Source organism: Merops nubicus, unplaced genomic scaffold (assembly GCF_000691845.1).
Source record: "Merops nubicus isolate BGI_N331 unplaced genomic scaffold, ASM69184v1 scaffold9802, whole genome shotgun sequence".
NCBI lineage: Eukaryota > Metazoa > Chordata > Aves > Coraciiformes > Meropidae > Merops > Merops nubicus.
The window spans coordinates 11,422-35,781 of record NW_008595609.1 but is presented as its reverse complement, the minus strand read 5'-3'; the positions used below and the strand labels follow the sequence as shown (position 1 = coordinate 35,781).

The 24,360-nt window shown below is 45.5% G+C and overlaps 2 protein-coding genes across 2 annotated transcripts in view; both read left to right on the top strand.

Moving 5' to 3' along the window:
- SYNPR (synaptoporin) overlaps window positions 1-16,052 on the top strand; it is a 45,395-nt gene extending 29,343 nt beyond the window's left edge. The window contains exons 3-5 of the mRNA XM_008936113.1: window positions 3,980-4,178; window positions 13,303-13,494; window positions 14,270-16,052. Of these exons, the coding sequence (XP_008934361.1) occupies window positions 3,980-4,178; window positions 13,303-13,494; window positions 14,270-14,536 (658 nt within the window). The 3' untranslated portion in view covers window positions 14,537-16,052. The remainder of the gene's footprint in view (window positions 1-3,979; window positions 4,179-13,302; window positions 13,495-14,269) is intronic.
- Window positions 16,053-22,612: 6,560 nt separating this feature from the next.
- Window positions 22,613-24,360, top strand: part of SNTN (sentan, cilia apical structure protein) — a 3,308-nt gene continuing 1,560 nt past the window's right edge. The window contains exons 1-3 of the mRNA XM_008936112.1: window positions 22,613-22,722; window positions 23,379-23,413; window positions 24,158-24,297. Coding sequence (XP_008934360.1) covers window positions 22,613-22,722; window positions 23,379-23,413; window positions 24,158-24,297 — 285 coding nt within the window. The remainder of the gene's footprint in view (window positions 22,723-23,378; window positions 23,414-24,157; window positions 24,298-24,360) is intronic.

The following is a 24,360-nucleotide window of genomic DNA, read 5'->3' as shown; positions in this document are numbered from 1 at the left end:
ATTTCCCACGGCAACGGAAAGTTTGCCAAGTGCTACAAGAAACCTCAGAAGCCCTTAATTACTGTGACTTCATCAGTGAAACTTGACTGCCTTTGGTGGACTTGCATCAGATTTGAGTGAGTTTGAGGGAATTCAGACCTGGATGGCTTGGCAAGGGCGAATGTAGTTAACTAACAGACCTGGCAGGAGAAGGAGGTGGTGTCAGCAGTGATGAGCAGCGAGGACAACCTTAGAGCTGCTACGTGGTGTGTGGGGTGCAAGGTCACTGTCCTGAGTCATCAGCTTTATTTCTGAATTAATAATGATATTTAGCACTATATAAAGCAAAAAGCATGGTCCAGCTCATTTCTGGAGGAACTTAGGGGGAGAAAGGTTTTTCATTACTTTTTCCCTAGTTAGGTGAATCTGTTATTGATTAAACATTTACTACTGAATTAGGTAAATTTATTCCTTATTTGCATTGTCCCTCAATCAGTGAAAGTCATTTCTGCTAGTGCAGCCCCAAACTACTGCCTAGATAGTAACAAAGTGCAAAAGGTGTGATTGCAAAGGGTCACTCCTGGGGCTTCTGGTTTTATTTAGGAAATGGAGGGGCAAAGGTGAAATGCAGGGGTGGTGATGGAGGTGGAAAAGCAGCAAAAGGAAGACACTGGCCAAAGAAGACTTGAAGGAAAAGGTGGGGTGGAAAGAATGAGAGATAAGAGAAAATGAAAGAAAAGGAAGCCAGAGGAAGTAAGAGACAGAACAGGTAGAATTACATCAAAAGTGGGAGGCAGAGGTAGAGGCAATTAATTTTGTGAGTCATGACCAAGCCGTCCTGCCCCCAGAAGGGCTGACTCGGCAGCATCGATGGAAAAATCAGAGCTTTCTTTCTGAGATGCCATTCCAGATCAAAGAAGTTTCGATTAGTAAAATTGGATTTTCTGTCCCTGATCCTCCCCTGCCTTAAAGAAACTTCTCAAATGCATCTTGCAAAGTGAGCATCCACCCTAACCACCCCAGGGCTTGGCTCACTCACCTCCCTTCCCTGCCATCGTCTCTTCTTCCCAGCTCTGAGTCATGGTCTATTTTGGGGCTCTTTGCACAACTGAGATCTTGGTTGTTTGGGCAGAGGTGAGGTGGCCACAAGAGGCACTAATTACTGCACATCCTCTTAGAGACTAGGGAAATCTGAAAAGAAAAGTGCATAAAAATAACTTGATGGAAGAAGGCTTCTGTGATCTGGTTTCCCTGACAGATGCTTGGCCACAAAAGCACTGCTGGGAAGATACAAGTGAGATGTTAATAAAATATGTGAACATATTTTCTGACTTATGATTCAGAACTGAGGTGCAGTCAGAAAAACAGGGAACAGAAAAGTTAATTGATCTCGGTTCCTTTACCCTGTTTCAGAAAGGAGGGTTGATGGTGATTAGACCGGATGGTGCTGTGGTGACTGGGGCCACGGGGTGGGCAGTGCCTCCTGGTCTAGTTGTTGATAGAAGCATCCCTTAAGTTACTTCATCTTTGGTATGTGCAGGAGTTTGAACTGCTACTTACAGCACCATGTGTTCCTCCACGTGCTAGTTCAAGACTCCAAGGGAGAAAAAAACCCAGCCACCCTGAAGATGTTTTTTACATGATAGAATGCATGCAGAATTGCCTTGGGCTTCTCCCCTCTCCTCCCTCCTCACGCCCCCAAGCTATTGGCTTGTATTTAATGTAGCCCAGCTCAGTTCCATAGTGACTGTGAAAGCCATGGGAGGGCCAGAGCAGTTCTCCAAAGCCTGTTTGCAGTGTGAGGGGGTAACATAAAACTGTGGAGCTTCCACCATTGCAGCCAAGCCTGGTTTACCCCTGAGGGGCTGGAGCTTTCTCACCACGATCAGCTGGAAAAGCAGATACCACACCCTGCACTGGGGCCCTTAAAAAGCAGCTGTGATACCTGAGTGTGGCTGTTCAGGCACTGCAAATGTGGCTATTTAAGAACAAGAAAATACTAAAGTGTTTGGTGGTTTGAGAGAATGGGAAAAAAAAAAAACCAACCACAAACCCAAACCTTCAATGCCTTTGTGTTAAATTGCAAAGTCTGGGCTTATAGGGAGAGCTTGGATCTGCCAGTGGAAGTGGTGTTCCCCGGGATGGTCCCCAGCTCTGGCTCTGCACACCGTCGCAGGCATCCTCCCTGCCCTGGGCTGCAGCCCATACCCTGGGTAGAAGATGGAACCTGGTTTGAACCCAGCCTCAAGCCCTGGACAGGAGGCCTGACAAGGACTGAGAGCACAGCCTCTGGCTGCACAGCATTGCATTCCCCTGGGGAAAAAGGGATGGGGACACGTTTCTTACTGATCCAGTTGATGTGTTCAAGGGGTTTTGAACCAAGTTCCCAGTTTTGTTTTCTCGGTACAGCAACCAGGCAGCTGGGCAGGAGGAAAGCAGAGCAAGCTTTCTTTTCAAACCACACAAATCATGGATTTCAAATCTTTCCATAATCTTAGTGATGGATAAAACAAAGCCACTTTCTCTCCAGGCTGCAGAATTCACATGACAGACACTAGGAAATCTTCCTTCTCCTTCCCTCCTGCCAGCTTTAGGACAGAACTATAAGCCCTGACAATAAGTGTGTGTGCACTGATGCCAGGAAGCTTTGAATCCAACTCAGGAAACTGATCATGAGCATTAGAGGCTCTCCTGTGTTCAGTTTGCATCAGGGCTCGCTGTGTTTGCGCAGGGAGCCGACTCAGCCGCTGCTCATCTCCACAATCTAGGCAGACTCGTTTCTTATTTTCATCCCACCACTACTAGAGCAACAGAAGCTCAGGGAAGAAAATGCCTGAGGTAAATAACTGCCGTTATGCATCAACAGCTGATGAAGAGGTTCTGCCTACACATTCGGATACATTTACTTTGGGCCAGGAAAAGCCAAAAGTCATGCAATCGGCCAATGTCCATTAATCTGTCTGCTGTGATTTCTGTTGTGGGTGCTTTGTTTTCCTCTGGGGACTTAACTTTTTATTTAGTCATATATTCATTGCTGCTGCTGTTGGCTCACTGTTGCACATATTAATTGCCCTTGAGCAGAGCAATGTCTCCCAGAAGACATTTTCTCATCCTTTCTCTGCACCAGATCATAACTTCTTTAACTGCTGCTGTTAACTTGCTTCTGGCTTTGTCCTCTCCACTTTCCCTTTGCAGAGCAGAACGGGGTGATCCTGCATTGGGCTTCATATCTCCACTGACACTAATCTGAGCCATGCAACAGGACCTGTCAGAGTACTCCCTCCAAGGATCCCCTTTCTCTTTCTGAGTCAGGAATTAAAATTATTAGAGCAAAGAAGGGTCTGGCAGGAGCTGCTGGAGAGAACCACAAATCCATTAGCTCGGTCACTGATTGCAAACAGTGTGTGAGTGCAAGGTTAGGACTTTGGTTGCTTAAACCAGGACATGCAGAGTGTTGCTTTGACCCAAGTTGTGTATTTCTGCTGCAGCTTGGTTTTAAAAGCTTTTAGTGTAGAGGCACTAATGTGGCTCACAGCCCCATGGGCTAAGAGCCACAGGTAGCTCTGCACTGCACTATTTTACATAAGGAAGTTGGGATGCCTGTGTTTGGAAGCTCACATGGCCTTAGTATAGAGGATAAGGTCTGTTTTCTGCCACCTTGATTGCAAGAATTCAAGAATCAAATTGTTTCTCCTGTTATCCTTTTTCAGTTGTTGCCATGGCAAAACCCCAGAAAGGAAGAGGAGTTTGTATGAAACCATCAGCTTTTCTCTGAGATTGATTAAAAGATGTCTTCAGGTCCTCAGTCTCACTCAGATGCTCACATGGAAGTAACCTCACTCTGAACAGCACAGCACACAAGACTACTGATAGGGCCAATTATTCAAGCAGGCACATCAGGAATGAGATAGGGAGACAGAGAAAATGTATTTGTATCTTTATTCAGGCGAAAGCTTCCTTTCCCTGTATTTCACCTACTGCTCTTTGGGATGTTTTCCAGGTTGCATGAAGTGAATTTTGATGTTCCCACTTGTGAAGGCAAGCGCCGAGAAAAACTCTCCTTGATAGGGGACTTCTCCTCTTCGGCAGAGTTCTTCGTCACCATCGCAGTCTTCGCCTTCCTCTACTCGCTGGCTGCCACCGTGGTTTACATCTTCTTCCAGAACAAGTACCGTGAAAACAACAGGGGGCCCCTCATTGTAAGTGTGCATGTGCAGTGTTTCAGGTGTAGGGCTTTTGCTTTTCTGGTGCTTGAGGCTGTGGTGTGGTCTGGGAGAGCCAAGTGGCCCAATACCCAAAGCATCTCTGCATTCACCTGTTTTTTTTAATCTTAATGGTGATGTAAAATTTTAACAAGGGTACCAGAGACTTTATGCAGGTGGAGTTTAGTCCTAATCTGACATGTGCTTGTGGGATTCCTCGCTTCTCTGCCACTGCCTGCAGTGGTGATGTTCACACAGTTTATGAACATAGTGCAGGGTTGGGGTCCAAGCCCTGGGGCCCAACCATATCTGTGACAGCAGAGCTTTATTGGTGGGGTTAAAAAAGGGAAGACATCTTAGGTGTCATCCTAGCAGATAAATGAAACCACGTCCTTGACCAAAGCCCACCCAGGGAGATTGCTTATTGCTAATTACTGCTGGGTTCAGCCAAATTATTTTGCTTTGGAGAATTATGTGGCTGATTTTCCAGCGTTACCCTGAGCTCCCAACACATTTGTCTCTTCATGCTGGTTTATGAGGCTTCTCACCTTTCAGTTATTATTCAGTGCACCCATCCAGCTATGGCCTTTCATGCCTTTATTTTTCTTGTTACTGATTCCTGAAGGCTTGTGATAAAAATCAAGTGCTGCTGTGCATTTCTTTTCTCATAAATCAAGAGCGTAGAGCCAAGGAGAGCTATTTTGTTCTAGATGTCTGTTACCTGCCAGTGCATCACGCCCTGTGTGGTCCAGCCCTTGGTCTTGCAAGGCAGCTGTGTGTTGATCCTCTGCTGCAATGAAGTTGGGTTAGGTCTCTGCATCTGCAGGGTATAGAGTTGCCTCATGTTCCACCTTCTTGCAAGCAACCCTCTCCTCCATGACTGCAGTGATAAAGTTATACTCAGGTAGCAGAAATACTTCTCTGAAGTCTTGGTGCAAAGAGCAATTAAAAGGTAGAGTAGAGGGAGTTTAGTGAGGACCAACACAAGGAAAGAGCTAGTTCTGGCTTTCAGAAAAATCTAAATTTCATGACTACCAAACCAGACATTTGGCTGAGACTTGTGCCTGAAGTGACTGAAAGCCACCAAAAAAGAGCATCAGAAAAGCAGAGCATAAAGGGGAATAAATCGCCAGCGCAGAAAGGCTGTACCTGTTAGAGGAAGGAACTACAGTAAAGCAAAAGATTCAACTGTAGGAAGGTAATCTCAGCATTGTGGGATTTTGCTGCTGCAAGATGTGAATTGTTTTATTTAAGTGTGCATAATTCAAAACTGATGAATTGGTATGGAAGGAAAAATTCTCATTCCACATCAAAGGAAATTAATCCTCTTCATTTGGGGGTTGTTGGGACCTTTCCTCTCTTCCTAGAAAATGGTGAGGAAAGGAGAGGAAATCTTTGCAGAGGAGTAGAAGAACAAGGAAGATAAAGGGGTCTCTACAAAAACAGTAAATAAAGTACCTCACTTCTGCTTGATTCAGCTGATATCAAGTAATACCTAATTTCAAACTGTCTCATCAAAGAATTAATTGCAGAGATCTGCCCTTTTAATTTTCTTGCGGAAAATAATTCTTTCTTTTGACCAATCACGTTACACCGTGTAGCAATAGAAAAAGGACAGAGAGAAAATATTCCTAGTATGTCAGATTATAATGTGGCCATTTGCCATTGTCCAGGACTTCCCTGCTACTGCTGCTGCAGTCGTGTTTGTCACAGGTTGCATGGTGCAGTCTGCTACAGCATTAACGTGGCATTGATTTAATTTGTTCTGGGTAATGGATTGTAATTGAATCTACAGGTTAAATTTAACTGGTGTCTGTTAGCCAAGCCTCTGTTTGCAGTTTCACAGTCTTTAAACCAAGCCTAAATGACTTTATTTGTTCAGAATTTATAGATGCTTCTGAGTTTGTCCTACAGCAAAAGCAGCTCCTGCCAGTGAGGGGTGTTGGGAAGCGGCTGAGGGTTATGCTCAGCTCACGCCTGCCAGGAGGGGAGAGTCCCATCTGCCCCAGCCACATGCTCCAGCATCTCCTTTGCACTGTCAGCTCTGTTGTGTTGGGTTTTTTTAGAAAAAAAGGTCCTTTTTCATCTGGACCACATCCTGGCTGGTCTACCCTGAGGCTGCCCAGTGCAACGATCGCAGGACCACAGCCTGACTGGGACAGTGTGAGTCCTGTAGGGAAAACACAGAGTCCCGGGCAGAGAAAAAGCAAGCAGCTGTAGCCAGGAGGAATTCAAGGGAAACTGGGAGTGAAACCAGCTTCCCACAGCTGCAGGGCTCACCTAAGGAATGTGACACGTTGTGCAAAGGAGGCAGGTGACGCATCCTCCAGCTCCAGGCAGATGCTACACTGAGCTGATGTACCCAGCAAGATCACACGCCTATCAGATCAGATGTGTATGTCTCATCCCTGAGATTGTTCCTCCCAAAGCAAAGCTGAGGTGCTTTGTGCATGCCTGAGCCCAGCCAGCAGCCACCAGCACGTGTGGGTGCAGGAGGCAGGGCAGCCCTCACTGCTCCTTCGTCCCAGGTGGGATCCGTGTGTCAGGCACTATTGCCAGGTTAACAGCTTTTTACCTCTTAGTGAAGAGTTCGAAGATGATAGTTTCGTCTGTCTTTGCTTCAGCTGCAGTGCCTGAGCACAATTTTGTATTTAAAACCATTCCCATTTTAAGCCTTGAACTTCCTCTTGGCTTGATATTTGCTCAGTCTGGGATGACATCTGCCTTTAAGTGGCACCCTCGCAGAGCTGGCTGACTTTCCTCATGACAAATTTTCAGAATCTGAAAAATGAGCATGACAGGAGAAGTGGAGGGAGGAAAAAAAAAAGACTTGAAGTTTTAAAATATTTTTTTTAAAAAAAAAACCCTTGCACAGGCAGTCAGAGCACCATCAGTGCGTTACCAACTTCCAGCAGCCTGACTGGATGCAGAATACATGATTATAAAGAAGTTTTCAGCCACAAATGTTTCAAGTTTACCTTGTCTATACGGATAGAGGAAAACTCAAATTTGTATGCTGAGATCTCAGCAAAGCATCACTTTAACTGTGGAAAAAATATTTCAGTGTGAAGTGAGCCATCATGGCAAGGAAATATTTCCAACAGGAGTAACTGCTCCCATGGCTGTTTGGATGGCACGGACATGTTTTATTCACTGTGCAGTGAACCGTGTCTGTTGCTAATGTTGCCTGTGAGGTTTTGGGGACAAAAATCCTTCTTTTGGTCACACAGGGCCCAGGTTGTTGCCCATCTGTGATGGAGGTGAGAGTCACCCCTCGCCATGGGGCTCTTGGCTGCAAGCCCTTGCTGCTGCCTCGCTGGCTCCATGGAGAGATCATTCAGGGTGGCTTACACTAGGTAGGTAAACCTAAGAGAGGACTTTGGATTCCCAGTCCCTAAAGGAACAAAGAGCAGTTTACCAGGGACTAAATACCTCTTAGCTATGTGCAGTATGTCTCCGAGCTCTGCAGACAGCAGCTGTGATTTTAATTTCCTTGCACACTCCTGCCCAATGCACGTGTAGAGCGAGCAGCAAGGTTCTTGGATGACTGATTAGTGCTCAAGAGTCAGAAACATTTTGAAGAAATTAATTGGAGATGGTCACTCAGATTTTAATGAATGCTATGTACAAACTCTCAGCAGTTTTCAGTATAGCTGTACCTCTCAGACCAACCTAAGCTGGCTTCCAGTCGTGTAACACCATGTTCCCTGGGTGGGCATTGCTGGTTTGCAATGTCAGCAGAGATGAGCTGCACCCTGGGACCACCACCCCAAACCCTTGATGCCCTGCTTCAGATCTGTACATTTGCAGCTGCTTGCAAGCAGAAAGTAACCAGCCCAACAGCCCTGCACTGAAGGTTTAGGGGATTGGGGCAGGTGCTTTCACGTATCTATGGAGTGGGAAAATGGTGGAAATAGTAGTCATGGTCAATATGTATCAGTACCCATCACTCAGACCTCTTACTTTTTCCATAGTTTCTGTCCCCTGTATATACTCCACTTAAAACCCATGCTCTGATAACTCTAGCTCTATGTGCTTTCAGCCTTGTCTTTGGGAAGTTATAGACTGGCCATGATAAACCATATGCATTCATGTGTAAATGTGAAACACCTTAGCAGTATTCCGATCAATCAATATAAAAACCTAAAATTATTAACCAAGAAAAGTGGCTGACATAGTTCTGAAAAGGGATATTTCATTTTAATAATGATTACATCATAATCTCATTCTTACAGTGCATAAAGGTGCAGGTGCTTACATGTAAGGAGATGGGATCTTTCCCTTGCATCTGGAGTCCTGTGAATAGTCACATGAAGCAGAAAGGCTTTTGGTTCTTTACATATGTTGTGGACCAAGTGAGTGAAGTACAGTCCTAGTCTGCTCTTGGGAGATGTCTTTGATTGAATGAGTTTTATTTGCTCCCCTTTGTCTGACCTTCTACAAGATAGATAGGAGAAGAACAGAGAGACATCAGCAAGAACAAAACTCGAGTCCTTTGCAGTTAAAAAATGAAATTATCAATAACCTGAATAATTCTTTATGTTTCAAAGAGCTGTTTCAGCCTGCTGTTGTCATCTCCTTTTTGAAACACAAGCCACAGTGACCTTGCTGTAGACATTAGTGCCTCCCAAAGGGCTGTGCATGTTCCTGCCAGAAGCAAGCTTGCAAGGCCAGACACCATTGCATGAAGTGTGTAATTCCTGCAAAGCTTCATTCAGCAGAAGATCTGGGGTGGGACCTTGTTCAAACCAAAAAAGAGCTGAAATGCCAGTGCAGGGAGGTGTTTGCTGCCTGAGGCAGCCTGCTGTCGGCCACTTTCCCAGGCTGGAGCTATGGCTCTTGCTGGGATGGCTCTTGAACTTTTAGGTTGGTTTTGACTGTCAAAGCAAATCCTTTGAGTGGTTTCTCCCTCCTGGGGTGAAGAAGTCTCCCTCTGCTCCCACATGGCTGTCCATGAAACCTGTTGGCAGTGCTGCTTTTGGCTGGGAGGGTTTATAGGCTTTGGTGTTTGAAGCCTTGCTGCCTCATATGCTGTGAATGCACGAGAGGGTTTTGTCAAAGGACAAGGTTTTGTAGCAGAGTGTGAGTGCCTGGAAACACTGGGAGAGGCACTGGGAGCCTGCGGGGAAGCCAGCTACGGACTCAGCAGTTGCAGCTCAGCAAGGAGGAAGGAATGCAGGCATGGCAGGGGGGCCAGGCACCCTCCAGCCAGGCCAGAGCTGAGGTTTGGCATGTTTTCAAACATAACAGCCCAGGGCCACCATGCCAAACTTGGACCACATTGGCTAGAAGGGAGAGCAGGGCACAGAGTGCACGTGGGGACACGTGTTACTGTGCTCCGGGGGGTGCTGAAGCCACCAGCCAGCTCAGAGCAGATGAAACCTCTCCCCTTTCTGAAGCTTCTGCAGGTGCTTTTGGCTGGTGAGGTTGTGTTGGACACTGGGGGATCTGAAACTGCACTCGGGAAACTTAAGCAACTGTGACTGCCCCCTCCAAAGACGGGTGTTTTGCAAAAGCCAGTAGCTTGATAGCAAGGAGAAATCTTTCAGTTACCATGAAAGAAAAAGCATTCACAGTTCTAAAATATATAATATATAAAATTGTTCCAAGTAGGCATTTTTGGCAAACTCAGTAAAGCAAGTTTCAACTTGAAAAAGGCAGCAAAAGTATGGCTTTTTTTTGTTACACATACTTCAGGCTTTCAGAAACTCCCTCCTTGGATATTCAGCATATTTTAAGTCTTGTTTTCTGCTTTCTCCTACACGTTCCTATTTTTCCTCCTTCCCAAAGGCACCTGTAGGCAGACCAAAGTATCTCAGCTGAGATCTGAGAAAGAAACTTTGCAATTAGGAATATAGCGTAATCGTACAACAATACACACTGAACAGATCTGTAGGCACCATTTCAAGAGAGCAACTACAAAAATTACTTTGTTCCTAGGGAAAAAAAGATGCCCATGCTATGGGGATATTAAACATTCAAATGCAAGATTTGTTTTAGTATGCAGATACTCTGGCTTTAATTACCAAGGAGAAATTCCCCAGATAGACATTAAGCCACAGAACAGCTTAGCTTGAAATTCACTTTTATTTTCAGCATGTCATTATCTTGTAACTCTGTTCCACCCAGAGCTGTGAAAATGTTCAGCCAGAAATCCAAACCCACTTGAAAATAAGAGAAGTTCAAGTTCCAACCAAAGCTGAAGGTTAGCAAAGATTCAAGATAAATAGGAAGATGCAGTTTTGCTCTAGCCGTGTATTTTGCTCCCTGCACAGCACGAAGGAGACAGCACAAATCCTCCAAGAGCCTGAGTCCAGCTGTGTAGTCTTGGTGAAAAAGCACCTGCTGAAAAGCTCCTGGTGTTTCATTAGCCATTCTGTCCCATCTTCTTGACAAGCTGCTGGCCGGCTGGCAGATGGGCTGCCTGGTTTCTTCTCCAAGTCCCACTGTGTGGTGTTTCTGGTTTGGCTTGCACCCGGCCAGTCTTTACAGTTTTGGGGAGTTCCTGTATAAAAGGGCTGATCCCAGCCCCCCAGGAGCTGGGGGGGACTAGGACCCTTTCCCCAAGGCTCTGGTCTGCTATCAAATAGGGGAACTGGTGGCAGCGAGGGCGGGGTCGTGGAGGGTTAGGCTTGTGTGGACACCCTGGTGCAGGGGAAATCAGAAGAAAGCTGGAGGATGGGGTGAGATGGAGAAGACAAGACCTGAGAAATAACATAGAGTCATAGAATTTTTTGTTCTTAAGGAAAAGACCCTTAAGACTGAGTCCAACCATAAACCAGCACTGCCATGCCCACCCCTAAACCGTGTCCCTAAGTGCCACAACTACATGTCTTTCAAACCCCTCCGGGGATGGGGACTCCACCACTGCCCTGGGCAGCCTGGGCCAGTGTTTGACAGCCTTTCCAGTGAGGAAACACTCCCCTTAGGACCAGCCCCTCAAGTGCACAGTGCCATTGGATGTTTCTAGCAGTACTTTATAGCCCAGGACTTGAGATACTAGCAGTTAGAGTGAGGGACTCCTGCAGACTGCAGTTGTTCAGAAGCCTCACCATCATGAGGTCAGGATTTGTGAGCTCAGAGCAGGTGTGAACCTTTGTTGCTGTCACCTGCTTGAAAAATTTTGCTCACTTTTAAAATTTCAGAATTTAAGGTCTTACATTGTGTTAGTTTGGATCAGCTTGTCTCTGTTTGCTTCAGATATCTACCTGCTATGTGTTTATTTTATTGTTATTGCCAATGCTCTGATTGCAGAGCTTGATTTAGCTTGCAAAGTCTAAAAGTGTGGTGGCACTGGAGAGAATTGCTCGTCATTTACCCCAAAACTCTGGTGTGTCCTCGTCTATTGTGTCAGTCAGAACCTATATGGGGGCTTGGCATCCAGGTAGAAAACATGTCAAGCCTGATAGCAAATAAAGAGCATATCCCATCACAATCCACAGCCTAGTGAGTATCTGCTGTGTCTACCAGCTGGAATTTTTAGGAAATGTTTGCGGTTGAGCTGTTGCCTCTAGGAGTCTTTCTCATTCAGTCACTGCTAGGACATATAAGATAGATACAATAATTTCTTTTGCTGGAAATCTCCCTGAGAAGATAAATTACTCTAGGCTATGTGCCTCTGCCTACCCAGAGTCTCTTTGGGTGTTAAGATAGTTGTCAGCTCCTGGGCTTCACGCTCTTCAAGAGAGCCCATTTGGGCAGCATGAAGGGAGGTCAGAGGAACTCAAGGCTTGGTGGCAGACACAGGCCTGCAGAAAACAAATTGTCACTGCTTAAAGAGAAGGATGTATCCTTTGGGAAAGCATCCAAGCACAGTTAATTTAATCCCATCTGCCTGAGTGGAGAAATCTTTTGTTCATGACTTGCTTGTGTGGCTGGTTTATTGACTGGTGCCTCTTCCACGGTGGTGGAGTCTTGCATCCTGCATCCCTCCATTGCCATGGAGAGCTCCTTCCCCAAATATCAGGTGTGCTGGTACAAGATGAGAATGGTGTTTCCTAGGGAACACTTGTTTCTTTGGATAGTGCCCCAAAATGCTGCGTTCCCAGTGAACATGCTCTCTTCCCTCCATGGACACCTTTCTTTGTAAGGGGGAAGGGGAAGCAGCCCCCATGGGAGGTGGGATAGCAAGACGCAGCGATGCAGTTAGTGGTATGTTAGACTTTGGCACCTCTACCATCTGTTGTGGGCTGACAGATGGAATGAAATATGACAGCAGAAAGGCTCTTCTGTTTTAGCAAGACACAAGAAAGCTTGAAAAATCACACCTCCTCCCTCCTTTCCCCCCAAACCCACACAACAACAGTGTCACTTGGCCACTTGTTCTGGCTAAGACAAGGAGAAGTTTATGTCTGTGCATGCTCCTGAGAGTCTTTCGAGGGAAAAGTGAGCAGAGTGGTTCAGAGCAGAGCTGCTCAGAGGCACTGGATCCTGGACGGACCACCACCCCTCTTCCCTCTTTCCGTGTGGATGGGAATTAGGAGCAAAAGCTTTCCTGGGACAGAGAGGAGCTGAGGAGTCTCTCTGCCTGGCAAGTTTCGCTGTTTGTTTGTTTGCTTATGATAATTAGTGGCTGCACACCTCGTGCAGATCAGACATTTGGCCTTACCTGTGTCTGGTGAGAAAACTCATCTGGTAGCTGAGGATTAGCCAGTTTCAGGTTCTCCCTGAGAGGCTGCCGCAGATGGAAATGCTTCCTATGGGAAACTCACCCTGCCTGTCTGGTGGAGTACTTGGGGTGAGAGCCACCCCTCAGGAGGGCCCAGCTCCTTTCCCAGCACCTGGATTTTTGAAATGATCCCAATTCAGCAGCCAGGTGCCGTGAGCAGCCACGTTTCCCAGGCAGCTCAGCATCCTGCGTGCCAGCCACACGCTCGTGGGGATCTGGCCCGAGGCTGGAGATGCAAACGGCAGCTGGAGAGCTCTGCCCCGCTGGGCACGCCAAGTGCTGCTGAGAATCAGCTCCCTGGGTGATGACAGTAATCACAACCTTCCAGGAAGTAACAAGCCCTTGCTTTTTCTCTCCTCTAACACAAGCTTTCAGTTTTCTGGTGATTTTTAATATTTTTTCTCTCCCCAGTGGACACACCAGTATAATGCTTCTAACTAATTTGTCTTTTAGGATTTCATTGTGACAGTGGTCTTCTCATTCTTGTGGCTAGTGAGCTCCTCTGCTTGGGCTAAAGGACTGTCAGATGTAAAGATTGCCACCGACCCAGACGAGGTGCTGCTGCTGCTGTCTGCCTGCAAACAGCAGTCCAACAAATGCCTGCCCGTCCGCAGCCCCGTTATGTCCAGCCTCAACACCTCGGTTGTAAGTGACCTCCATTATTGCTCTGCACCCTTACCTTGCAGACGTCTTTTCATCTCTTTTATTGACCGAAATCAGCTGGTGTCACCACGTAGCTGAAAGGATTTAAGTGGAAGTAGAGTCTTGCTGCGGGGAGAGTGTGACTGGGGACAGGAGCAGGATAGGTGTGCAGGGTTGGGATGGAGGGGAAGCAAAGTGTCTGTCCGAGTGCCTGGGCTGCCCTGCCTGCTTTTAACTTGCTCGCTGCAGTGCTTTTGAAAAGGGGCCTGTGCATTTCAGGAAGAAAAGGGCTTGTGCCTTACAAAATCCTCTAAAAATCCTTAAAAAAAAGAAAAGAAAAGAAAAGAAAAGAAAAAAAAAAAAACAAACCACACGTGCAAATAAAATTGGTCTTTAGAATGTTAAAAAAAAAAATTAAAAAAAACCTCCAGGACAGCTGACCAATTAATGTCTCTCTCTTTTTAATTATTTTCAGTCAATTCTGTTTTTCACAGTTTCTTTAAAGTAGATTACATTTTCAAACAAAAAAAATTCTTTTGGCCTAAAAACTCAAACTTTTTTTTGAAGCAAAAAGGAAAACAGACACCTTGTGAGCTACAGCTAAGGGAGGTGAATTTGGGAATTTGCTCTAAAGCTAAGGAAATTTTTCACCATGTTTTGGGAAGAGGCTGGACTGGGAGGAGCTTTGACTTCTCCCAGGACTGTGCTGGGCCACGATGTTAGGCTGGGCTGTGAGGCTGAAACTGCTGGCTGACCAGCTCCTCTTCTCCCTACCTAGGTCTTTGGCTACTTGAACTTTATCCTCTGGGCAGGCAACATTTGGTTTGTGTTTAAGGAGACGGGCTGGCACTCCTCGGGCCAGCGGCACCCTCCGGACACCATGGAGAAGCAACCCAGCAGCTACAACCAAGGTGGCTACAACCAAGACAGCTACGGGCCGGCTGGTGGCTACAACCAGCAGGGCTCCTATGGCCAGGTGGATGAATATGGCCAGTCCCAGAGCTACAGCCAGAGTGGGCCAACCTCCTTCTCTAATCAAATTTAGGGTTCACGCAGCACGAGCTCTTGCATCCCTCACAGGTAGAGAGTTTAGCAGGTCTCAAGTTTCAGTGGTGCCAGATTTTTAAGGGTTTTACATAAATTAATACTACAACGCGGTATTTAATGTTGATGGAAGATCTAAGCCTACCTCCTGAGGCAGAAAGGAGGTGGCCGGTGGGCTGGAGTTGGCCTTTTTTTCCCCTGACTAGCCAGACAGAGGGGATATGCTCATTGCAGGTGGTGACCTGGGGTCGGTGTTGTAGTATCTACTCTAGAGATAACTTTATGGTAGTTTTGTATGTGTTAAGATGGTAGAAGCATTTTGTAGCCTCAAGTCTGTAGTATTTAATATGCATAATATAATTGAATTTCCTTCTGCATTTTGGTGAAAAACAAAAGTGTTTTACTATTATTTCTACAGATTACACTGTATATCCATGCATGTAACAGTGCACCTAAATTTTTCAAAACTGCCTGTCTGTGACTCTTCAGAGGATTTGTTTTGGTTATAATTTTTTGTTTCAGAAGATTTTACTATTATTTCAGTTAACTGAGTCATCTGTAATTTAGTGCATGGATAAGCAGTTTCATACTACCAAATGTCTGGACTGTGTAAATGGAACTTCTTAACTTCTGCCACTACGTTTTGTTAAATGTATGTTTAAAAGAAGTATGCATCTTTTATATATTTTGCAGAGTTGAATATATGGCTTACCCAAGTTCTGAATGCTTTGTAACTAAAACATTTTTCCTTGAAATGGCATTCAGTAGTATATATGGTACCTGACCAATGTTTATTCCATTTAACTCAGCTAAGTATTCATTCTATAAATCACTATTTCTATGGATGTTTTGTGAATCTTTTAACGTGAGCTGTGGAGAATAAGGACCAAGTAACTGTGTTATATGTTTACAAAGGTATTTATTTAACTAAGATAACAGAGGTGCAGATATCAGTATACAAAACCATGTGAAAATGCCCTGTTGTTTAATACAACAAAACATGGAAGCTGCATGTATTGTTGTGACCTTACAAAGCATAAATATTCCTTTATACCCTCTTATAATAAACCCTTTCCGCCCGTGGAGTTCCAGGGTTGTTAGATATCCCTCTGTTCTGTCGCTGCTCTGAGCACTAGCTTGGTGCTATTGGAGAATGTAACTGGATTGACCAAATCACCCAGGCTCAGAGGAACTCACCCTAAAATAGCCAGAGCCAGACTTGTAGCCCCTTCAGGTTTCTCCCTGGGAAATTCAGCCCTTCCTCACTACAGCATATGGGATGCTTTGACACAAGCAAATGCCTGAAGCACAATATACTAACCAAAACTGATCATCTGCATTTCTAAATCAAAGTGTATCAGTATATAATCTTATTGTATGAGCTGTAATGTTGAAAGCATCTTAGCTTAAAACAGCTTAGTCTCTTCTATGATTGTTGTAACCAATTTATGGCTACTCGGTGGATGAATCTATATTGTGATATCTATTTGACCCTAATAAAGTTATTGCATACAATGCATGTTTTCAGAGTATGTTAATATGAAAATGTCACTGCAAAATAATTACAATAACAATTTAAGAAAATTAACTATTCCTGTGCTTGACCTTATTGGTCATATTCTGTTCTCCAGCACCTATTGTGAGGATTGTTTTAACGTGCAGTGGAGTATGACACTTCTACAGACACTTGTCATTAAAGGTCAGTATCACAAGTTTTAAAAAAAATTAAAACTGTGCAATTTAATACCTGCCTGCCTCTTTACCTCTCTTTCCACCTGTCAGTAGGACTAGCCCAGTATGGTGCTAACTATCCCAGTTCTGTGGACTGCTGGGGAGCCATGTTTGAGCTGTGGAGAGGACAAACCAGAATATCTAAATGTCCTGGTATTCCAAAGGGAAGTAAAATACAGTTTTCTGGGTCAATGAAAAATTTTAGTTTGGCTCTCAGTTCTTTTGTTCCTTTGATTTATAAGTTTGGGAAAAGTCATAGGCAAGCCAGGGGAAAGTGGAATCTGATTGTGTGACAAGGGATAGGGATGGGATGTGTGCTCTTCGTGCCCCCTCCCACAGAGTCCTACTACTCCTTTTTTTGGTTTGTTTGTTGTTTTGTTTTCTTTTTAAATCCAGTGTGTATTACTTGATCAGGAACCTCTCAAGTTGGTTTGTCTAAACCTCTCCACTAGAAACTGAGGGTGTTTTGTGTCAGCTAGCTTTCTAGTCATGAACTTTTCCATCCAGATCAGCAGGGCCTCGTTTCCAAACTTTTCTGTCCAATGCTGATGGTTAGAAACTTGTTTGAAATGCAGGAATAAACACAAGCTGAAATTCTTGTGTAACCATATGAGCACAGGAACTGCAGCTTTCAAACTCTCAAGAACTGACAACCCTGGTGAAAGGGCACTTTCAAACAGAAGACTGTGGACAGAATTAAGACGTTTACTTATTTGGGGTATTATTTATGTAACTCCAAAACTAAGATTTTCACATGAAGGGCAGAGCTGGTGGAAGAGCAAACTGATGTAGTGAAAGGGGCACATATTTTCATGGAAGATTTGCCCTTTGCTTTACTCAGTTGGCCAAACTGTCACAGATACGTTAGCTGCTTGCTGCCATGCAGATCAGTTGAGTTGGTTATTATCCTTTGGGGACTATAGTCTTTGCTGTGAATTAGGAAGGATGAAAAATCTCTTCATTTATACTTTAACAGGTTAATATTGTATGGCAGAAGCAAAAGAGAAAACAAAAATGATGCAAGCTCTTGTCTGTGTTATATAAGAAAATGTATCTGAGTATGTTTTCCTCTCGATTTGAGTCTTATCGCATTTTTTGGCACTCCTTGAGAAACTGGAAGTTTATTTGAACTGGGAATAGTGACTGTAAAGTTTTGAGCAGCAAGATGGAAAAGACTGTATTTGATGTTTCCTGAGTTTCAGACAAATAGCTAAGTAAACTCAAACATCCTCTGTGAAGCTGCTGCTGGCAGACTGATTGCTCTCCTACTTCATCATTAGAGAGTATCTCTGCCAGTTAGTTAACTAACTAGGTCAGTCTGGGGAAAAAAATATGTTCCTTGATCTTCTGTGTTGTCCCTCCTGTTTTCCCTTGTGTTTCTCTTTATAGCCCGTTTCTCAGCTACCCAAGATGGGAGAGTATCTGCATTATCAAGTGTAGAGCTGTGGAGGCGAGGCAGGTACCTCTGCGAGTGTGGTGGTGGAGGCTGGGAGCACAGGACTTTCTCTCCAGGTGCCTCAGAGGCCAAGAAGAGGCAAGATCTTGTGCTGGTCTAGGGTTTCTCCATTGCTGTCGACTGGGGAGGGGATGTGCTTTGCAAAAGTACAGGATCATACCTTCCATGGGGAGGTGCTGGAGAGGGCAGGGAGTGTGACTCGGGGTACCCAGTGGCTCTGCAGCCTCCTTTGCTCCCTGCCCAGCACATCAAGGAGACAGGGATGAGTTTAGTATCAAATCCAGCCCACGGGGCTGTGCCCTTACTTGTCAGGGTATTTTTTTGTTGTGAACACATTCTCAATGACCAATCAAATCTCCTGTGCTGTGTCCTTTGAGCTGCCCATAACAGAGCCTTGATGATGGCCAGGACTTGGAGAAAGTTTGTGCTCCCATTGCATGAACTCATATTGCAATGGTGTGACCTGATGAAGTTAATTGTTTTGAATCTGTGTATGGTCTCAGTTTAAATGAGTGATTCAGGCTCTAGCCCTGGGTTACTCTCGGGTGAACCCTGATGCACTGATGCAAGAGGCAGTTGGATGCAACAGTCATTGCACCTGCCTATAGTCTGCTCCTGACAACAGCTCCAGAGTTTCACAGTTAATGTTACAGACAGATATAGAACTACCAAGTGAAAACTGCCATGTATTGTTTCATCCTCTTCTGAATAAGTTCTTCTCATGCTATATTGTGTCAGCAGCATTTAGTCCTCTGTCTACTAGTTTAAGCCAGATTTGAATCAAAGTCTTTATGTATGTGAATGGATGGGCTACTTACATGCTCTCCCTGACTTAACCATGCTTTTTCAGGTTTTCTTTTTATCCCTCCTTCTACTAAACCCAAGAGCTTTTCCTCCTGGAATTTTCTAACAGCAGCAATAATTTATATTTTAGTGTTAATATCTGATGCTGATTTTCCCATCATTTTTCAATGCCATACATCCTTAGTATGAAGATCTTTGATATGAAATATTAATAGTTCAGTGGGGAAACATCCCATTTATTGTAGATAGCTACCAGTTTCTCTTCTTGCATCTTTGTTGTTGTGTGTTCTTTAATAAGATTTTAGGGGTTTATAAATGTAACTGCTTTTTTAAAGTCTAAATGTCTTAAAATAAAACATTTCTCAGAGGAAAAATTATTTGGTAATAGTACTTCAGGCTTCCATCTGAAAATAAATACCATACCACAAGTGTTGGGCTCATGCCTTAGCCATTAGATTGCTAAGCAAACTGGGGGAGCTGGGAGCCTGCACACAGGGGACCCCGCAGGCAGTCTGCTCCCTGGCAGCCCCCCTAGGAGGCATGAGCATATTTTGGCCAAAGTGCTGTAGCACGCCTGAGAAACGCCTGGACATGAGGTGACAAGTGCTGTTTCCTTGCCGACAGACCAGTTCTAAGAGCTCTTCTTAAAGACATTTTACCTCCTCTATCACAGCAATGGGATTCATAAATATTTTAACCATTTGTGATCCCAGAGGCCAATTCCAGGCTGAGACGAGTTATCTCTGGTGTGTAGGGTGGAGGAGACAGGCTGACCCATCCATAGGTCCCCCCACAACCGATGTCCCCCCCTCACTTTTTTTCCCTCCCCCCGACCCCTGCACAGCCCCACCAAATGTGCCTTTTGGCAGCAGTTTGCATTGCATGACCTGGAGCAGTGCTGGTCACAGCTTCATCACAGGACACCAGTCAGCAAATTGCACCTGAGTCAGGTAAATACCGGTGCAGATTCCACCTTGGACTGAAATCAAATCGACTATGAAGAGATATTTTTTTTTTTAATGGTGATGGCCAAGGGGCAAACGCTCATGGGACCCACAGAACATCACTTATGCCATCCCAGCACAGCTGGAAGCAGCAGCAGCAAGCACCCCAAAAGGCACAGTGGTGGAGAAACATGAGTAAGAAACACTGTTATTTTTTTTATCTTCCACATTGCCTACCTCTGGAATAAATGCAGAGGTTCAGTTTTTAGGATGTTCAGCATTATGTTAGTGTGGGTAAACCAGCTCCCAGTAAGCAGGAGCTGGCTCTGTGACTGGAGGGATGCAGTGGCCATCAGCTGACAAACCCATGCAGAGCAGACTGCTTGCTGCATCAGCATGGCTATCAAACCCTGGAGCTGGTCAAGTCCCCCATTAACCTGCTCTGGGCTGGGTCTCCTCCCTGCAGAAGAGGAGGAGAAGGTCCTTCCCCAGCAGGGCTGAGCCTGCTTGTCCCTGGGGGCCCCTTGGGTTGTGGCTGGTGTCAAGAGACGACCCGCAGCGAGCACATTAAACCTGCTGCTCCTGCTAACTTTTCCCACCTGAAGTAATTGATTGCAAAGAGATGGAGCAAGAGTTAAAGAGCATTAAGCTGTGACAGCCTGTCCTGCCATGGCTAAGGTGGATTGGGGGTCTACTCAGGTCTTGGCTCTTTGGAAAAAAATACATGTATCATGTAAGATCAAAATGACCACATTCTGGTCACAAAGGAAATGGAGTTACTACCCCTCCGGATGCGATGTAGCAGCACTTCTGCAGCTGCTGAAGGGCTGGCTGGAGAAATGAAGTCTGAGTGGCTAAGGGCTGGGATCCTCCCCGTGCCTGGGCCTCTGGGCTGTGCCTGCTGGCCACGGGCATGCCCACGCCTGCCCTGCCCTGCGTGGTGGGGTCATTGCCAAGGGAGCCACCACCACACACCAGTGTTTCCCAGCAGAACCCTGCCTGAACTGCACACAGTCCCTAACAAAGGATGTTCCCATCCTCTGGGAAAACACCAAAAGCGAAGCAGCGACTGCAGCTTTTTGGAGTGGCGATTAGTTTAAGTGGACTGCCTGGGCAGATTTTACAGTTTTAAGTGTCAGGTTGAGTATTTTGTGCAGATAATGTTGTTAATGTGTGAAACACGCTAAAAAATGACTGATAAAAGCACCTGGGTATTTCTAACATAAATAGTGTGTACCAAAATAGAGCCCGGGCAGATGGCCTGGCTCCCTGCACACCTTGCTGACCAGAACACCCGAGCAGCACGTAAAGCCAAAAACCTTCCTGTCTCCAAGCTGATCAGCTGCAAAGGCAAGGGTTATCCTCGTGCTACCCTCTATCCAGGAGGGACGAACGCTCCTGCAGACGCTAATTAGTGTGTCCTAGAGGGAAGATGCATCCCAGGCTTGCTTGAACTTGTTACTACCCCAGCAAAGCAAATCACCTGTTCTACAGCTCAGGCTCTCTAAACTCGGTTAGATTAAAAAAAAAAAAAAAAACAAACCAAACCTGCGAGCTGAAATCTGATCTACGGTGGAAAGAGCCCAAAACACAGAGCCCTGGGTTTGCCAACCAGCTCACAGCACTGCCTGTAGCTGATAAACATGCAACAGAGGCTGTTTCTCACTCTCATTTTTACCTTGGACGCTAAGACCAAACATGATCATTCTGAGGATTAACTGGGATGTAAGGCTTTTCATGCCTCCTTGTATGGTTCAACAGATGTGAAAGGGAATTATCACTTCAACATGATATCAAGACCCTTTTTTCTGTTTTTTTTTTTTAACTGATGGCAGATCACTAAGCCTGAATTCTTGTTTAATTTTGGTGTGTTAATTGATGGGATAATGAGCATTGATTATATGTGTTTTGGCTGCGTCATTGCAATTACAGGCTCTGTTTTATTCATGAGCCAGTCCTAAAGAACGCACTAGAGATCTAAGACAGCTTAAACCTCTCAGAAAAAGGCTGTGAATTGTTTGAGTAATGACACTCTTCGACGGAAAATTAAAGGTTCTCTTTTCCCATGCTTTTTAAGATAATTAAAATCCAGGAACAGTAAGGTGGTGAACATCCTTATTCATTAGCCTTCAGTAATTTAGCTTCTACTAAATGAGGAAAATATTTTAATTCTCTAGGCCATCTGTTGCAGTCTCCTTTGCATGTCCTGTTACATAAAGTCTCATCCTGAGTAGCTTTAACATCAGTATTGTATCTTTTCACCAGGAATGATGAGCTGGATGAGGTAGTTGAAGTCACTACCTCTTAAGAGGCCACCCTAGGATTAAAACGGCTGCTTGGTCTTTTAGGTCAAAGTTATCCTGTCTAGTCACTTCTAGGCAAAGGATCCACTTAAAGGAGAACGTGCACAGAGATAGGCAGCATGACAAGCTGTGTGTTCTCAAACAGTGATATCCATGCCAATAAATAACAAAGTTCATCGGAGTCCTTCCAGTTCCTCTGATGTGTGACTGCTCTGCCATATGGCTCCGTGCTGCTTTTGGAAGCAGGCAGCATCCCTTTGGGTAGAAACCGAAGCAGAGGCTCCGGGCTGGATGCTGCTTTGCACAGAGTTCAGAGGAGGAGCAGATCTCCTCTTTGCACTGCACTGGGGGAATAAATATTAGAGCAGGAGCGTGCTCACCTAGGATAAATGCTGGGTCAGGAATTGGGAAACGCTCGGTTACTGACGCTTTCCATAGGAACAAGTCACTTCATAGCTTGGGGCAAGCTGCATTAACCCACACTAGAAAGGCTTCCCATTAAAATGATAATGTGCCCCGCTGAATGGATTCAGTGTCTTAGTTATTCCCCATGCAAAGTTACATCCCTACAGATCTAAGAGGATTCAGGCTCCATTAGTTCGGTTTGTTTCTGTCAAACTCCCACCCAAAATAAAAGCCATGCTACTTGCCAACCCAGCAGAGCTGCCTTCCAGGGGCTGCTTTAGTCGGGTGTGTTTAGCCAGCTCTGTGATCACCAGGTAGCATTTACATTATTGATAGGGCATGCTGCAAGCAGGCTGCTTCCACGGGCAGAGCTTGAATTCACCTGACTGCTATTGCTCCAGTTGCTTAGAGATCACAAACACGCTGGCCTCGAGATGTGTGGCTGCAGAGCAAGCGTTCCCAGCACCACGCAGTACCCGGTCACCCAGCCAGCTCCTGCTCCCAGCAGCAGCAGCCCCCTGGCTGCAGCAGGCATGCCCAGGCGGTAAGTCACCTCTTGCTCCTCCTTTGCACCTCTTGCTCCTTTGCACCTCTGCTGGTCTGGCGTTTGGGCTGAAATTTGTTCTCTGCATCTATTTGTCTCTAACACGAGCAAACTGTTCTGCTGTGTGTTGGCTGCTCTGTCATTAGTTTCCAGCTCTTTAGCAAAAGTAAGCAGGCTTTAAGTTTTAATAGAAAACAGGGGGTTCTTATCAAAGAAAAAATAAATAGCTGTGTCTGCTCCAAACTGGGAGCACTGGGGAGCAGGGGATGACAGACCCCTCCACACTTCCCTGGGGATGGGCTTAAAACTGAGAAACTTCCCGGAGCTCTTTCATATTCTAAAGAAATTACTTGAAGGATGTTGCAATGCCCTTCTTTTAAAATTATTTAACAAGCACATTTCATAGCAACTCCAGGCTGCTCACTTAGGTGAATAATTAGGAGTTGTGTGATGTTGCATGCTGCTTGTAAAGGCCATTTTCCTTTCCACTGTGATGGAAAGCCAGTCTCCCTTGGGAAGCTCCAAGTCCCTGGGGGATTAAATGAAGCAGAAATGAGCAAGAGCATTTGTCAAGAAGCCATATGTGTGTGTATATATATTTATATGCACACAATTCACCAGGTGGTGACTGTGCCTCTCTTCTCTTTCCCCATCAGCATACCTATAGCCAAGCAGCTGGCATCAATAAAAGGTAAGGGGACCCATTATTTGCCCCTTGGGGGTTCAGGTCTTCCAAGAGCACAGCCCAAGTGGTGTGTTCAGCAGACCCTCAGCTGGTGCAAGGCAAGAGGATCTCATGGGTCCCTGTGCAGTGTGCTCCTGCAGTGATCCATATCTCCTCTTCTGCTTGCCTCTCTGTTAAAAAGCACACCCTAAACCATCTGTGGTACCTGATGCTGAGGGCTTTGGGTGTGCAGTCTTTAGAATGTGACTCAGGAGTAGGGGGTAGGAACCAAATCAAAATCCCAAGTATACCCTAATGCTGAAGTGCAGCACTGATGCTCAGACATGGGCACTCCTGTTCAGCCAGGCTTCCCAAATGGGCTGCATTTCCCTCACACAGGATCCCGGGAGACCAAAAGCACCCAGGAGATGGCCAGCATGGCCTGTCCCCACAGTGTGGTGGGTCCTTGATGGATGCCCAGGGTGGAGGTGACCAGATGGGTCTCACACATCACCCTGTGTTACTGCCCCAGCTGTCATGGAAGGCTTCCTTTTGGGGTGTGTTTCTAGGGATGTGAGGCATGTTGCTGGCTCACTCCAAATGAAATCTGGGCCAGGTCCTCTGTGGCTGTGAACAGTTTCAGTCTCATTAACTTTAATGAAACTACACAGATTTCCACCCACTCAGGATAGTTCTGACTGATTCCTTTCAGTTATATTTCAAATGCCACTTTCCCTGATAGGCTGATAACTTCTTTTTCTCCCCTCTTAGCTCTAGGAAAAGGCTCAGACCTCGAAAAAGCTTTTGCTACCACAGTTTTGGTGTATAACAACTCTGCTGACCCCGATGGCAAGCTCAGCAAAGCTGAAACCAAAAGCTTGCTGCAAACCCAGTTTTGGGGTTTCATACAGGTGAGGGGGTTTGGGTGAGTGGATGGCACTGGGCTGGCACTGCCTGGGTGCTTTGGGAGCAGG